We start from the raw sequence: 16,122 nt of genomic DNA, 5'->3' as shown, positions 1-16,122 counted from the left end.
CCTTCTCCCCCACAGTGGCAGTGAGAAACAAAAATCAAATATTCAGGGGCCATACCTGAAAGAGCAAATAACACACTTTCTGTTAGTTTCAGTCTTTGAGCAAAGGAGGTTCAAGAAAGGCCAAGGTGGGAAATGCCAAGATACCCTTTCATTGGAAGGGCATGGACTGGTGGCAGGTGGAAGCTTACTGAAAAAGCACAAGAATGGAAGCACGAGTAACATCCAGTAGGCTGATGAAGTAGGTCAGTCAGTCTGCAAGCTGGAGCCAAGGTGAGTGGCTGACAAACACAGAAAGTCGAATCCAGCAGATGTCCTGAATGCGGATGTGAGGGATCAAGTCGAAAGAAGGGTATTTCTGACAGCTTCCAGGTTCCTTACTCAGACAGCTGGGTAGACAGTGGCGCATCCACCAGTACAAAAGGAGCAACTCAGTGAGGAAAAATAAGTTCAGTTTTGCATAACCGGAGGCTGAGGTGCCTACACAACGTCGGGAAGGCAGATGGAACGGGACCCCAAGAGGTCAGGGGTAGAGTTAGAAGCCACTCGGTCTTTCAAAGCAACCAGGCAAGAGAGGCGGCAGGTGAGAGAGGGGCCCCGAATGGTCCCAGGAGAGTCCAGCCTAGTGGAAGGTTCGACCCGACCGACGTGGAGACTCCACGGTCGCGCAGCGAACTCCAGAGGCCACAGGCACAGAACCTCGCGGTCCCTCCGCCGGTTGAGCCTCGTCGCATTTGCCATGGCCAGGCCGCGCGGGCCCCACTTCCGCTTCCGGTCCCGGGGTCTCGGCGGCGAGCAACGCGGGGCGGAGCCTCAGGTACCTGGCGGAAGGAGCAGCCTTCCGGCGGCTGGTGGGCTCCTGCGAGCAGGCGCGGCTTGCCTCGGCGGGGAGACTGGCAGCCCCGGGCGGATGTGGCGGCCTCCACCCTCGGGCCCCACGGCGGCCCCAGGGCGTGAAGGCGACGCTCGGAGGCCTGAGGAAGAGAAGCCGGCGGCCAGGGCCAGGCGAGGCGGGAGGCTGCGGCCCTGAGGCGAGGGGGCGCGAGGAAAGCAGGCAAAAGAGGAGGATGGTGGCTCAGGCGTCTGGGAAAGAGGTGGAAAGTGACAAGTCAGGTGAGGCATCTGGGACTGGGAAGGCCTTACTTAGCGAGGCGGCGAGTGGAGGGGCTGGGAGGACATGGGGGCCTTTCAGGCCCATCTGACTGGCCCACTTTAGAAGCAGCGAAGGAGGCGGAGCTCCCATTGCAAGCGGGAGGACGCAGTAAGAGAGCACTTAGGGGTCACTCCCTTTCTAGCCTTTGCACCCATTCTCCTTCACGCGTGTTTTATCAGTAGCTTTTCACTTGAATCTACACGGGGTTTACTGATGCGCACAGTTGACCAGAAAGAGGAAAAACACAGGAATTCATTTAAAAGATATTTATTCCGTTAGGGTGTCTTGGTCAGAAGTACTATAAAAGGAGGGCTTCCCTGGTAGCTCCCCTGGTAAAGAATCCTCCTGCAATACACGAGACCCCAGTTCCATTCCTGGGTGGGGAAGCTCTCCTGTAGAAGGGATAGGCTACCCACTCTAGAATTGTTGGGTTTCCCTGGTGGCTTTGGAGAAGGCAGTGGCACCCCACTCCAGTACTCTTGCCTAGAAAATCCCATGGACGGAAGAGCCTGGTGGGCTGCAGTCCATGGGGTTGCTAAGAGTCGGACACGACTGAGCGACTTCACTTTCATGCATTGGAGAAGGAAATGGCAACCCACTCCAGTGTTCTTGCCTGGAAAATCCCAGGGATTGGGGAGCCTGGTGGGCTGCTGTCTATGGGGGGTCGCACAGAGTCGGACATGACTGAAGCGACTTAGCAGCAGCCTGGTGGCTCAGACAGTAAAGAATCCGCCTGCAGTACAGGAGACTTGGGTTGGAAGGATCCCCTGGAGAAGGGCATGGCAACCCACTCAAGTATTCTTGCCTAGATAATCCCCATGGACAGAGGAGCCTGGCGGGCTACAGTCAATAGGGTCGCAAAGAGTCAGATACAGCTGAGCAACTAAGCAGAGCACAGCACAGCACTATAAAAAGGACTCCGACTAGTGAGCCACTTTGGCTAGTGTGGAGTGATGATGCTAGAGGTTATTCAACTGCCTTAGAATTTATACAGGTTTGTATGTAGTTCTTTAATAGAAATTAGGTCTTTGGTTTTAAAAACAAACCTATGTTTTCCTAGAGCTATTCAGGGAAATAAAAATGGATGACTTCACTTTTTTTTTTTTAATTTGTATTGCTTTTTCCCCCTCAATATAAAATCTTCTCTGGTATTTTTTGTTGTTTTGATCAGCCAAGGAAAAAAGAAAAGTTACTGAAGCCTCAAGTGATGATCCACAGCCAGGGATTGACCTGGTAAGAAAGGAATCATTAACCAGTTCGGAATCTTTCCCAACAGTGGAATGCAGTGAATTTCAAAGTATGGCTTTCTTGCAGTCTTTGGGTAAGGAAAGGTTGGTAGAAGGTATTAAAAGAAGAATTCGAATTAAAAAATTTAAAAGCTTAGAAAGCCCAGCTCTCAAAATGACTGAAAATAAGGCTACACAAAATAGTAAGGTTGAATTCCAAGATGAACTGTACAAGAATACTCTGAAATATTCTTGTAACAGCTTGTCACCTGGAGTAGAAAATAATTCCACTTTAAAATTACATGATTGCAGTTGTCTTTCCCATTCCAAGGATTGTAATGATGAAAATAACCTTGCATATAAACCTGATGGAGGATGTATACATGTACCAGAAAATTCCTCAAAGTCAAAGAAAGAAAACCCTAGGAGTCTTATAGATAAGACTGATCCAAGCAATATTCCTCAGCTTTTACAAACTGAAGAAAACTTAATGCGAGTAAGTCAGTTATTGCTTGAAGAAAATGATTCATACCTAAGTAAAAATAATGGCATGTTTTCCTGCCTTCAAAGTGAGAAAAATAAACATTCAATAGAGGAGAGCAGTATTGGGAGAAAATCCAGAAAAAGGATGAAGGTGTCTGAAAAAGGAAATGGAATGGTTATTGAGATGAAGTTTTCTAATATGTGTAACAAATCTGAGCTGATGTTACAAGGAAACCAAACAGGTGCTAAAGGTAACGAAACAGAGACTTTAGAAGCTAAAAAAAGTTCTTTGAAAGTTTTGAGAAAAGTAAATAATAATACACTGTCACCGATGGATCCTTTATTAAGTCTTCCAGAAACAGGGAAAAAAACAAGTCCTGAACATTATGCAAATGCTGTGTTTCAGAAAGCCCTTGAGCAACTTTCAAAAGAAGAAACAAAGAATGTTTCACAGCCTTTAGGATGTACCAGCATGGATCCACCAGAAGATTATTTTAAGTCAATGAAAAACTCATTAGTGAAGTCACTTAGTGATTGCTTTCCTATTGAAAAGAGGTCTTCTAGGGAAGGCTTGAAGAATGAAGCTGAAGAATCTAAATACAGCTGTCACAGAACAATACCAATGACTGGCAAAAGAACTTGGCCTTGTTATTCATGTGCTAGAATATCTGCCCAGTGTTGGAAAAAAGCTTCCTTGCCACGAAGTTCTAGGCAAGATGATTTTCTTAGACATCAAACGAATCAAACTCACTTAACTGACTCCAAACTAATGCTACAAAGTTCTGTAACAGAAACAAACAGTGCATCTTCAAGTATAGAAAAATTGGATTCTAATTTAAATTGTTTACCTTCAATCTCTACAGTGGAACCTACTTCAGTGGTTATAAAGGAACCTATAGTCAATGATGATGAAAAAATGAAGTCAGAGGAACTAAGCAGAAGTGCATCAGAGGTAGTTTCTAATATTACTGAAGATACTCCATTGACTATTGTGACTCACAACTTAACAGGAAGTAAAAAAAAAGATAGAGGGAATTTAACAAAACTGAATTTGATGGTGGCTTCCCAGGATGGCCAGGAAGCAAGTAACTCTACAGGCAAAACTATTCATCGAAAACCATGCATTACTAAGCAAGCACTGGTTGTTCCAGACCTAGTTAAGATACTGAACACAGGACGGCTGACTAATTTTAAAATTCCTTTACTTAAGAACAAAACAGAAAAAAGAAAAGAAATTAATGCCAAGTCATCAGAGAGAGAAGTATATAGTCCCCTAGAACTTCTTGACAGTTTATCTGGAGCAGAGGTAAGGCAGAGTAGGACTAAAGAAAATGCTGTCACAGTAACTTCAGGACCTCAATCTTTGAGTATACAGCATAGTGTAATTCCAGTGCAAGCTAGTTCTGACTCATTCTGCAGTAAGAATTCCTGTATTATTGCTCCAAGCTTTTTAAAGCAAGGTGATAATAATAAACCATCTAGCCACATCTCTGCATCAGGCCATATCATTTCTAATAAGGCAGCCGGTTCTCTCACAGTTAAAAATAATACATTTTCTTGTGATCCTCGATGTATAGAGAAGAATCCCACCTTCTATTCCAATGAACAAGAACCATTCAAAGCAGTTTCCTCTGAAGTTAGTGGTAGAAAAATGTCTAAGAACTTTTCAGAAATTAAAGTGGGGTTTCCAGATATTCTGAAAGCATATGAAGATGATGTCCTCTTAATTGATGTAATTCAAGATGACCCAGACCTCTTTGGAGTCTCCAGTGAAGGGGAACTCTCATTTCCTTCAGAGGTTCCCATGATAAGCCAGGAGCCCAATGTTGCTGAAGAGCATCAATCGGCAGACTCCAAGCACATGGAACTTCCAGAAAAAAAAGAACCAAGCGATGACTTGAGGTATGCATGTTCAAATATGCCTTTTGGTGCAGATTATTGTTGCAGGTTTCAAAAGTGCTTTCTGGTCATTAGGCGTCACTAATTTATTCAGTGATCATATTGACGCTCCATTATTTTTTCAGCCCAGTTATTTATTAAATGTAATATAGTGTATTATTGCTGAGGCCTGGAAGTGTCATTATCCTGAAACTTAGACTTGAAATAAAATTATTATTATATTTGAAATTATAATGGAGCAGATCAGCTGTTTGGAGTTTTAAATGGTGGTTTATAAAGTGGCTTTTTAAATTACTGAGATTGCTTCTTTCAAAAGTCACTTAAATTGATCTCCATGTTTTTTAATCATTGTAAATACACAGATATACTTTAATTTCAATCAAGTTACTTATTAAGAAAAGTGCTGTATATATATTTTAACCCATTTTCTGTGGCTTCCTTTTTAGATAAAAAATTTATTTTTCAGTTGTCAGAGAAGCCTTGGAAAAGTTTATTTGAATTAAAACTTAAAAGTAAATCAAAAGTTAAACTAATTTTCAGAGGGAAAAAGCTTTAAATTTTTTTTCATGGTTTTATTTTTAGGGAGATGGTTTTAAATGATAGCTTAGTCCCCAGAGAGGGTGAGTTTGCCCGAATCAACTTTAAACAGAGCCAAGTAATAACCTTCATGTTCAGGAACTTGATCTATCTGATTGGCCCGAATTTGAAGCTCTAATTTGTTTTTGTATGTTACAATACTTGAATATTGGAACGTTTTGTGAACAGAGTCAAAATAAGAAAACACATTCCACTAAGATTCAATGGTACATGACTTAAAATTCTCTGGTATTTATAAATTTAGTGATACTACATTCTTCTTGATGTTCTTAGTGTTACAAGAACTTGTAACCTATCACCCAATAGAGTACTTTCTAATATCCCAAAAGAAGAAACAATAGCTCTATTATCTTTAGATAATAATAATTACTGTTTTAAAAACCATGTAATGAGGATGGTAATCTGCCCATTTTGAAGTGGAAAAAATGAGGGTGACAAGTTGTCACTTGTCCACGTTGACACCACTAGTAACAGAATCTGAACTTGAACTATCTTACTTTAAAATTAATGGTCAAGGACTTAACCTTTATAGCCTGACCTACATTTCTGAGTCTTCTCCTTGCCCTAATAGCTCTGTGACCTTTTAGGCAAATTATTTTACCTTATCTGTTAGAAGGGGAGGGAGGTACTTGCCTCAGGATTGTAAGAATTAAATCAGTGAATGGATGGGACAGGTATTAGTTTGACACTGGGTGAATAGTGAGAGCTCAGTAAAGGGTAGTTATTAAAGATGCTTTTAACTCTTCCTCTACCATGCTTCCTTTGAGGAATGCAAAGAGAAATCGGAGCAAATCTGGCATTCAAAAGCAAACATCTGTTAACAGGATGTTGACAGTGAACTGCAGTTGAAGGGAGAAAGAGAGAGTTGTTATGAAGTGGGCATAAAGTTTGTTTTTTATAGTTTTTTTCCTTTCTTAGAATAATGGCTGATTGCATTAAAATGACACATGTTCATTACAATAGAAGTGTAAAAGGGAGGGAATCCCACCACCCAAAATAACAAATTAATTACTAAAATTTGTGTGCGTCATTCCAGACTTCTGTCTAGGCATGTATGTGGATATAATTTCAGAAAAATTAGATCATGCCACTTTTTAGTAAAAACATCTAATTTTACTTACACTTAACTTGGGTAGGAGAGACTGAAGTGAAACTAAAGGAATTGCTGAATCAAAAACCTCTTTACCACAAGAAATTAGTTCCTAACAGTCGGTCCCAAGCTAATAAGAAAGATTATTTTAAAGCTTGAGTTTTGTAATCATGACTTTTAAAAATTGTGTTCTAACTTCAGACAGTAACATTTGCTTTCATGATAAAAGACGAACATACTCACTTTTTCTCCCAATCTTGCCCCTTACATTTTTCTTAAAATTTTTTGTTTTTTCTTATTAAGGCTTGTGCCGTTTACATTGTCATCAGTAATCTGAATTTCCAAAGACTCTTCATTCTATATTTAAGTTGATTCAGTCTTTACCATCAGTTCTTTTTACTCTCCTTTAATCTTGACTATTTTGATTCATTTCTTGTTTGACTAGATTTCAGAGCAGTTTTTTTCAATGGTTCTTCATTGCTGTGTTTCCTAAGATCCTGGGCACATAAGAATGCCTATTGTCTCCGAACAAATTGGGTAAAAAATTCTTAGTTTATATTTTTTCTTCTCACAACTATATAGTTATTCATCCCAGCTTTCTGGCTTTGAGTGTTACAGTGGAAAAGTCTGAGGCCAAACTAATTCTCCATTGTCCATCTCTAAACTGCCTTCTTTTTTTTTTTTTCACTTCTTGCTCTCTGTTTTAGGATAATGTATTGTATCAAATTATGTATCAGATTTTCCTGCCCAAGCTGAACCATTTTGGTTTGCAGTATCAAATTTACTTCAGATAGTTATTCTGTTATTTTAACTTCATTTTCCTTCATGGCAGAAAGACCAATGATACTTATATTAGCTCTTCTTTTTCTTTCATTTCTGCTTCTGAAGTTTGGATTTTTAAATAAACTTGAAAATTTCCGTAGTAGTTATTTTAGTATTTTCCTTTTACTACATTGGAAATACCAGTTTTACAGTTATCCACAGTGCTAGAATAAACTTTAACAGGAAAAAATGGAGGCCTGATCACCAGAGGGTCTAATAGTTGTACAGAAAATTGTTAATGAATTGTTCTAGAACTAGATGAAGCTTAAAATATAATTTCTAACGTCAGCTCTCTCCCTTTTACCAACCAGTTGCTAACTAATACATTCTTTTTTCCTCACTCTGTGACGCTAAGAGTTTGATACCTGTTAGATTCTGAGTTTCTGTTTTGTTTCTGTTCTGTTTCCCAGTCCTGTCCGATTCTTTGTGACTGCATGGGCTGGAGCACGCCAGGCCTCTCTGTCCCTCACCATCTCCTGAAGTTTGTCCAAGTTCATGTCCATTGCATCAGTGATGCCATCCAACTATCTTATCCTCTGTCTCCCCGCTCTTCTCCTGCCTTCAGTCTTTCCCAGCATCAGGGTCTTTTCTATAGAGTCAGCTCTTCGCATCAGGTGGCCAAAGTATTGGAGCTTCAGCTTCAGCATCAGTCCTTCCAACAAGTATTCAGGGTTGATTTCCCTTAAGATTGACTGGTTGGATCTCCCTGATGTCCATAGGACTCTCAGGAGGCTTCTCCAACACCATAGTTTGAAGGCATCAGTTCTTCCGCACTCTTTTTTACAGTCCAGATCTCACAATCATATATGACCACTGGGAGGACCATAGCTTTGACTGTACAGACCTTTGTCGGCACAGTAATGTCTCTGCTTTTCAGCACACCGTCTAAGTTTGTCATAGTTTTCCTGCCAAGAAGCAAGCGTCTTGTGATTTCATGGCTTCAGTCACCATCCACAGTGATTTTAGAGCCCAATGAGAGGAACTCTGTCTACTTCCACCTTTTCCCCCTCTATTTGCCTTGAAGTAATGGGGCACTGACTCAATGGACATGAGTTTGAGTGAACTCTGGGAGTTGGTGATGGACAGGGATGCCTGGCATGCTGCAGTCCATGGGGTCGCAAAGAGTCGGACACGACTGAGTGACTGAACTGAACTGAATGGGGCCAGATGCCATGATCTTAGTTTTTTTAATATTTTAGTTTTAAGCAGCTCTTTCAGTCTCCTCCTTCACCCTCATCAAGAGGCTTTTAAATTCCTCTTCACTTTCTGCCATTAGAGTGACAGGAGAAACATCAACAACTTCTGATATGCAGATGATACCACTCTAATGGCAGAAAGTGAAGAGTTCCTGTTTTACAGAAATAGAAATTGAAGATGGCTAAGCCTGGAAATTTTCAGAAGCTCTAGACTATCTCTTCTTGGTAAAATAGGTTGATGAACCTGAGTTAATTTAATGGTTGGGGGAAGTAGTCTCAGACCTTGTTAAGGAGAATTTGTAAGGTATTTCAGTTAGGTTAGAATACTTATTCATTGTTGATCTCCACAGTGTTAGAAGTCCATATTAAATTTCAAAGCATTAGCATGTTAGAACTCATTCCTAAAGACTTGAACTGATAAACTTAGAAATGGATAATGAGTAAAATTGGTAAAACTTTTGAGTTAGCCTGTGAGTTTAGTTAGAGATCTGAAAATGTCTGTAATAGTCAATGCTGTTAATCTGTACTAGGACACAGCATTATCTTCAGTCACAACTTAATTATATACTAAAATTTCAGTTGAGTGATATTATACAATGGATCATTGAGATTTTAAAAATCTGCCAAATATTCAAGGGAATTACTATTAACCTATAGCTGGGGCTTCCCTGGTGGCTCAGTAGTGAAGAATCTGCCTGCCAATGCAGGAGACACAAGTTTGATCCATGGGTCAGGAAGATCCCCTGGAGAAGGAAATGGCAAGTCACTCCAGTATTCTTGCCTGGGAAATCCCATGAACAGAGGATCCTGGCGGGCTTCAGTCCATCAAATCACAAAGGGTCAGATGTGAATTAGTGACTACACAACAACTATATAACTAGGGAATTGGGAACTAAAGTGTTTGAAATGAAAACATGTAAACTGAGGTACAAGAACACTCAGTTCAGTTCGGTCACTCAGTCATGTCCGACTCTTTGCGACCCCATGAGCTGCAGCACGCCAGGCCTCCCTGTCCAACACCAACTCCCAGAGCCTACCCAAACTCATGTCCATTGAGTCAGTGGTGCCATTCAACCATCTCATCTTCTGTCATCCCCTTCTCTTCCTTCCCTCAATCTTTCCCAGTATCAGGGTCTTTTCAAATGAGTCAGCTCTTCGCTTCAGGTGGCCAAAATATTGGAGTTTCAGCTTCAGCATCAGTCCTTCCAATGAATATTCAGGACTGATTCCCTTCAGAACTGACTGGTTGGGTCTCCTTGCAGTCCAAGGGACTCTCAAGAGTCTTCTCCAACATCACAGTTCAAAAGCATCAATTCTTCTGCACTCAGCTTTCTTTATAGTCCAACTCTCACATCCATACATGACCACTGGAAAAACCATAGCTTTGACTAGATGGACCTTTGTCGGCAAAGTAATGTCTCTGCTTTTGAATATGCTATCTAGGTTGGTCATAACTTTCCTTCCAAGGAGTAAGCGTCTTTTAATTAGTTTAGGAAAGAGGGTTGTGTATGCTCTTGTATGTTTGATGCTCAGTTGAACCCACATCTCTTACATCTCCTGCATTGGCAGGTGGATTCTTTACCACCTGGGAAGCCCAGATAAGAAGGTTGAGAAAAACCAAAATTTGTACTGCTCCTTAGCGATTGGATTGATTTAGATTAACAAAGGGAAAAAAGTTTGAGTCCCATTAGACCCATGCCTAGCATGAATGTACCCTGGGTAAACTATATCATCTCAAGAAACCCACTCCACTTACTTCCCCAGAATCTTAGAAAATTAGTTTTTTCCCCCCAAAAGATTGGCCTTCTGTCACCAGGTTTACCATGCCAAATTCCCCCCCCCCCCCAAAAAAAGTAAAGGTCATTCTCTTTCTCTCCCTCATGTATTGTATATAGACTCCTTGGCCTGTCTTTCAAGAAGTTCACCTTGGTCCGTTCTCCCTTTTCACTGAGTGTCTGAGGCACTCTAATTCTAGTACACAATTTTACACTTAATTGTAAGAACTGACATTTCGTGTCTGTCCTATGCTAGCTACATATATTATTTCAGCAAGTGGAACCATTCAGAGATTGAAACTGGCCCTATCTTTAAAACTGAGTCAAAGTCACTAACTTTCCAAAGAACGCTCAGCTCAGTCAGTATCAGAGCTGAGATCTGGACCCAGGCCCACCTGCTCCAAAATCTGTCTTCCCTCCCCGAAAACAGCATGCTGAAAGAGTGGCATTTTGGCTCTTTCTGTGGCTTCAAATCCATTACTCTATAGACTGCCAGCAAACATTGTTTTCTTTTGGCCCCTTTCCTCTCTCATCTCATCTTCCTCTTTACAGTATCAGGTATAAAGAAGCATCATTCTGATGTTTACTTTTTTGTCTTTTGGACCATATAAACCATTGTTTGTTTTTGCTAGAATAAATAGTATTGTACTTGATGGAGTTATTATTTGTAATGTCAGGAAACCGAGCACTGCACATCATGGCATCAGGCTTGGGAACCTCTGGCCCAGTGAATTGGATATTGTAGTATTTCTCTGCTTTTGGCCACTACTATCTACAGAATAATTGCCCCAGCAAGTTTAGGGTAGTCTTTTTCACAATCAGTATGTGAATATATAAATAAGTGAACATCGACTGCATTCAGCTATAGTTAGCACCTCAAAAGGAAGTAATAACATTCTGAATTTTTCTTGGGCAATAGTTTTCAAGTTTTTTCTGTTAATAATTATTCTAGAGCTGTCATCTCCAAACCTTTTTGTCAGTTACCCATACTAAAGATACATTTTACATTACAATCTGGTACATACTTATGAATATGTAAGACACTAGATTTATAAAAATAATATTTTCCTTACTACAAGTGGTGTAGTATCATATTTTTATTTTATTCTGTTTTACTTAAAACTCCTGGTTGGAACCCATTAAATTTCATCACTACCTTGAAAAATGCTGTTAGAGGATAAACTTCATGTAATCTGTGTTGCTCTTCAGAAGCTTCTCTAAGTCTCCTTTTCACTCAGATCTTCTCTTTCGCTTCCCTGTATTCTGTAGCCTCAACCAAGTCTGCTTCTCTGCTTTCCTCCTCCTGCCTCTCGTTTTTCTCCCTTTGCTCCACGGACACAAAGTTGTAATATATTTATGGGGGTTACAGTTGTATTTTTTCTACTCTAGGTAAATTTAAAAATTGTATGTCTCTTTGTGTCTCACAAATTCGAAACAAAATTACTTCTAACAAGACTGGCATGTGCAATCTTACCTTCCTTGTAAGTTAGTTATTCATAGTGAAAAGTTTCTCACCCTTATGAACTATACCAGCAGTATTAAAAGTACTCTTGTAATACTTTGATATTAAAGCAGTACACTTGCTATACCTATTTACCTTTTTGGGTTTGGATTTTTTTTTAAGGCGTAATCTCTTATTTGTCTGGATCCATATCTCTTTGTGAATATAACTTGCAGGATAATTTGAAACATCCTTCAATTCTCTTATTTATTGAGTCAGTTCATCTTTTTCATGCTATTACCTTAAATATCTCTTGTGGTTTTTCCTTTCTCTCAATTTTCACTGCTATTATTTTATTCATATTTTTTCTATATTATTACAATTAGCTCCTAGTTAATCTTCCTGAGCTCTTTTAGTATATCCTCCTCTTCAGTAATTTTCGGAAAGAGAAATTGATCTTCCAGTGACTGCTGGCAATGCTCCAGTGGCTTTCAGCCACCTAAGGTCAGAGTCTAAATTGCTTGGCATGGCTTTTTATGGCTCTTTGGTGGATCTGCATCCATTCTCTCTTTGGCAGCTATGGGGCTGTTGAGGGGGAAAGTGCAAGGAGAGGCTAATAAAAGATGAGCAGAGCAGGCAGCTCCCTGTTTCCACAATGTCAGATATTTGAATCCTTTTACATAAGTTTCTTTATCTGCAAATTCCTTTCTTTTCATTGTTGTCCTTTAAATCACATCTGAGATGTTATTCTAGGGATTTGTTGCAATAGTTCTCTTGGCCCGTATCTCAGGATATTGTGTATGTGTGCCTCGTCCTATATGGGAAGTTCCTAAACAGGAATATTCATTTGAGTCTCCCTCATGTCTGGCTGATGGAACCCCACCCTTTTTCCAGTACTCTTGCCTGGAAAACCCCATGGACAGAGGAGCCTGGTAGGCTGCGGTCCATGGGGTTGCGAAGAGTCGGATACAACTGAGCGACTTCCCTTTCACTTTTCACTTTCATGCATTGGAGAAGGAAATGGCAACCCACTCCAGTGTTCTTGCCTATAGAATCCCAGGGACGGGGGAGCCTGGTGGGCTGCGGTCTATGGGGTCGCACAGAGTCGGACATGACTGAAGTGACTTAGCAGCAGCAGCATTATGTCTGGCCAGGAAGATGTTAGGGTCTGAGTGTACGGAGAGCAACTAGATGCCTATGGACCTTGTTTTCATAGAGCGTTTAGTCTGTCAAGGGTTGCAAATGATTAAACAAATACAATAAAATATGACAGCAAAAATACAAGATGTTGAAGGCTTCCTGGTCCTCGTGACATTTAAGATGAACATGGGCTGCTATCTATGGGGTCGCACAGAGTTGGACACGACTGAAGCAACTTAGCAGCAGCAGGCAATAGGCAAAGAAAAGTGAGTAGAAAAGTGAGAGGGAAGCAAGCGTCTATAGTCAGGCCCTCAGGGAAGAGCATGTTACAACTGAGAGACAGAAATAACATGCCATGACAGTGTTCAGGTGGTAGGAAATGAAGCTACAGAATATGCAGAAAGCTCAGTTGAGTGGGGCTTTGTAAATAGGATGACAGTAGAATTGACCTTTTGAGTTGCAAAAATTTTGAGAGGGACATGGGGAGGTATTAATAATTAATACACCAGGTTAAGAGGCATACACAAATCATCCTAGATAAACTAGAATCCATGGTGAGTTTGAACTTTATCCTAAGAACATACCAGGATTCACTGAAGTACTTCTTAAGTAGAAAATTTGATCAGATTTACAGTTTAAAAATCATAATAACTTTGGTGTGGAAAATAAATTGGCAAGGAGCTGTTGTAATAACTAGATCAAAGCACATGGTGACTTCAGCCAGAAGTGGGGGTGGATTTAAGAGAGATTTTAGGAAGTGCAGATCTATTCATCAAATGGTAGCAAAGTCCAAGGTAGGAGTTAGGGATGATACCTGGTTTCTCTTGTTTCAAAGAAGGGCATTTACAATTCCCTGATCACAACAGTCAGGACTGTGGAACAGTGCTGGTTATGAGCTCAAATTTAGACATGTTGAGTTGAAGAGACCTTTGAAATACTGAAATGGAGATCCTCTAGTAAATAGACATGAGTCAAGATGGGGTGGGGGAGATTTGTATATGTTTCTGTCCTGTCATTTTATTTTTCCTTTCTTTAAACTGTATACTTATAATTTGCAGCCTCATGAGTTTTCTAGGTGTAATCTAAAACTGTCCCCACAACACACACACGCGCACACACACACACACACAAGGCAGAGGGAAACCAGAGAAAGAGGCAAATCACTCCAGATTAATAGGTAACAGGTTTAATAAGCAAAGGAACTTACTTTCGAGGCTTGTCTTGGGAAGCCGCATGATGAGCAGATCTTCACTCCAGTCCACCAGAACCTTTTCTTCTTTGGACTGTGCTGGGTCTTTGTTGCTTGTGCGGGCTTTTCTGTGGTTGCAGTGAGCAGGGGCTATTCATTGGCCGTGGTGCGTGGGCTTCTTGTAGTGGTGGCTTCTCTTGTGGAGCACAGGCTCTAGAGCACACCGGCTTCAGTAGTTGTGGCTCGTGGTCTCATTAGTTGCAGTTCTCAAGCTTTAGAGTGCAGGCTCGATAGTTGTGGTGCATGGGCTTAATTGCTGCACGACATGTGGAATCTTCCTGGATCGGGGATCAAACCCCTGCCTCCTGCATTGGCAGGAGATTCTTTACCACTGAGCCACCAGGGAAGACCCCCCAGAATATTTTAAGATTACATAGAAAACTGAGTTCAGTCACATATAGCATCCAGATGGTCTCAACAGCACCTACCATCCCACGGCAGTGTCCTTGAGCACCTTCCAGTGTGGGGAAGGCAAGCAGAACACACATTCCAAGGACACATGAAGGAATGAGGAGTCCCAGATGCCTGGGTCCAGCTCACAGGTTGGCCAGCAGTTACCTCCTCTAACAACTTCTGTTTCTAGTATTTATTTTGGGGGGGAAAATTACTTCCTGTTTTCCAAAGCCTTCAAAGAATGGTGTATGTAAAATGTTGTGTTTTCTTCTTTCTTGGCTAGGAAGTATCCCTGAACCAGTGCGCAGTCATAGAACTGTAGGATAAGTTTAATAAAACTCATTTATTAAAGGAGTAAATAGTGAGGTCATGGGTGTTTATTATATTGTGTTTGGTGTACTTTTATTTATTTTTTGTCTTAAGTTTTTAAAAGTGGAATAATATTAAGCGATTTTTTGAGTGGCTCCTGTAAATGTAGTTTTCATTTGTTGAGCCTATGCCATTGGCTTTAAGAACATTTTATGTCATTTAATCCTCACAGTAACCTCATGGGTGGGTAGTATTCTCATTTTATAAATGTGGTTAGACTCAAAGAAGTTTAATAATTTTGCCACAATTGACATAGTAAGTGGCAGAACAATATTCGAACCCAGGTTGGCTTAACGACAGTTAAGCCATAGCTGTTACTATTAAATCTTAGGTTGTCTTCAGGGACTACCAAAAAAAAAGACTCAAACTGCTCTCAAACTCATCCATTTACATTGACAGTAAGACACACATATGCTTGCTTGAGAGTAGAGTTAGTCATTATCGTGCATTGGTGTAATACTTTAAAAAATGTTTCAAATGCTTGGTGTATGTTCTCAGTTCTCTCTGAGTAACAAAGTTTGAATGGCAGCACTTCCTAACCATTGTGGCGAATGTGATTAGAGAATCAAATTCAGAATTGATCTAGGTGTGTGTCCCCGAATAGTACTCTGACCTTGGAGGACTTGAGCTGATGTTCACCAGCTGCTAAAGCTAGTGTTATATAATGTTTAGAGAAGTGGATAGTTCTGCAAGAATATGTGATAATGTTTAAGCTCTGTTTGCTTTGTGATAGAGAACTGCCTGTACCGGATCCCGGATCAGTGAAGTCAGAGATCTGTGCTTCCTTGTCAGCAGGTAAAACTTGACATTTTCATAATGTATAACATTGAAGTGTTTTTGTATCTCTATTTAGGCACAGTCAGAATGAATTTATTTAAAAAGGAAGCTTTTCATTTCAAAGTCTGTCAACCCTGTTGTACACACTTTGTCAGTTTTTCTCAGTTTAACTGCCTGGTTGGCAGATCAGATTTTGAGAAATTTTCCATTTGATTATTTAATAAATAACTTTGTTAGGCTTTATCTATAAAAGATAATTGAACTCAGCAATTTTTGTAGTCTTATTTTGAAACCGAAATATGTATTTAAGCTTAATCATATTTTAAATGAGTCCTTTTTAATATTTTTTATAATTAACAGTTAATCATAAGTTTAAATAACCAAATCTTTGCAGGAAATAATTTAATTGGAAAGTTAATTTCAGAAACTTTCAGGTTTTAAAAATACATTGAAAATAACTGGACATGATCAAGAAAGATTCTTAAATTTATCTTTATGTCTTAATTTTGTGTTAC

At 40.2% G+C, this 16,122-nt stretch overlaps 1 protein-coding gene across 1 annotated transcript in view; it reads left to right on the top strand.

Moving 5' to 3' along the window:
- The first annotated feature begins 907 nt into the window (after window positions 1–907).
- The window catches only part of TOPAZ1 (testis and ovary specific TOPAZ 1), a 62,702-nt gene continuing 47,487 nt past the window's right edge, over window positions 908–16,122 (top strand). The window contains 5 exon segments of the mRNA XM_052639053.1: window positions 908–967; window positions 969–1,142; window positions 1,144–1,258; window positions 2,322–4,761; window positions 15,564–15,625. Coding sequence (XP_052495013.1) covers window positions 908–967; window positions 969–1,142; window positions 1,144–1,258; window positions 2,322–4,761; window positions 15,564–15,625 — 2,851 coding nt within the window.

This window comes from Budorcas taxicolor, chromosome 1 (assembly GCF_023091745.1).
Source record: "Budorcas taxicolor isolate Tak-1 chromosome 1, Takin1.1, whole genome shotgun sequence".
Lineage (NCBI taxonomy): Eukaryota > Metazoa > Chordata > Mammalia > Artiodactyla > Bovidae > Budorcas > Budorcas taxicolor.
Note: the sequence above shows the minus strand (reverse complement) of the source record. Positions and strands in the feature narration are given on the sequence as shown.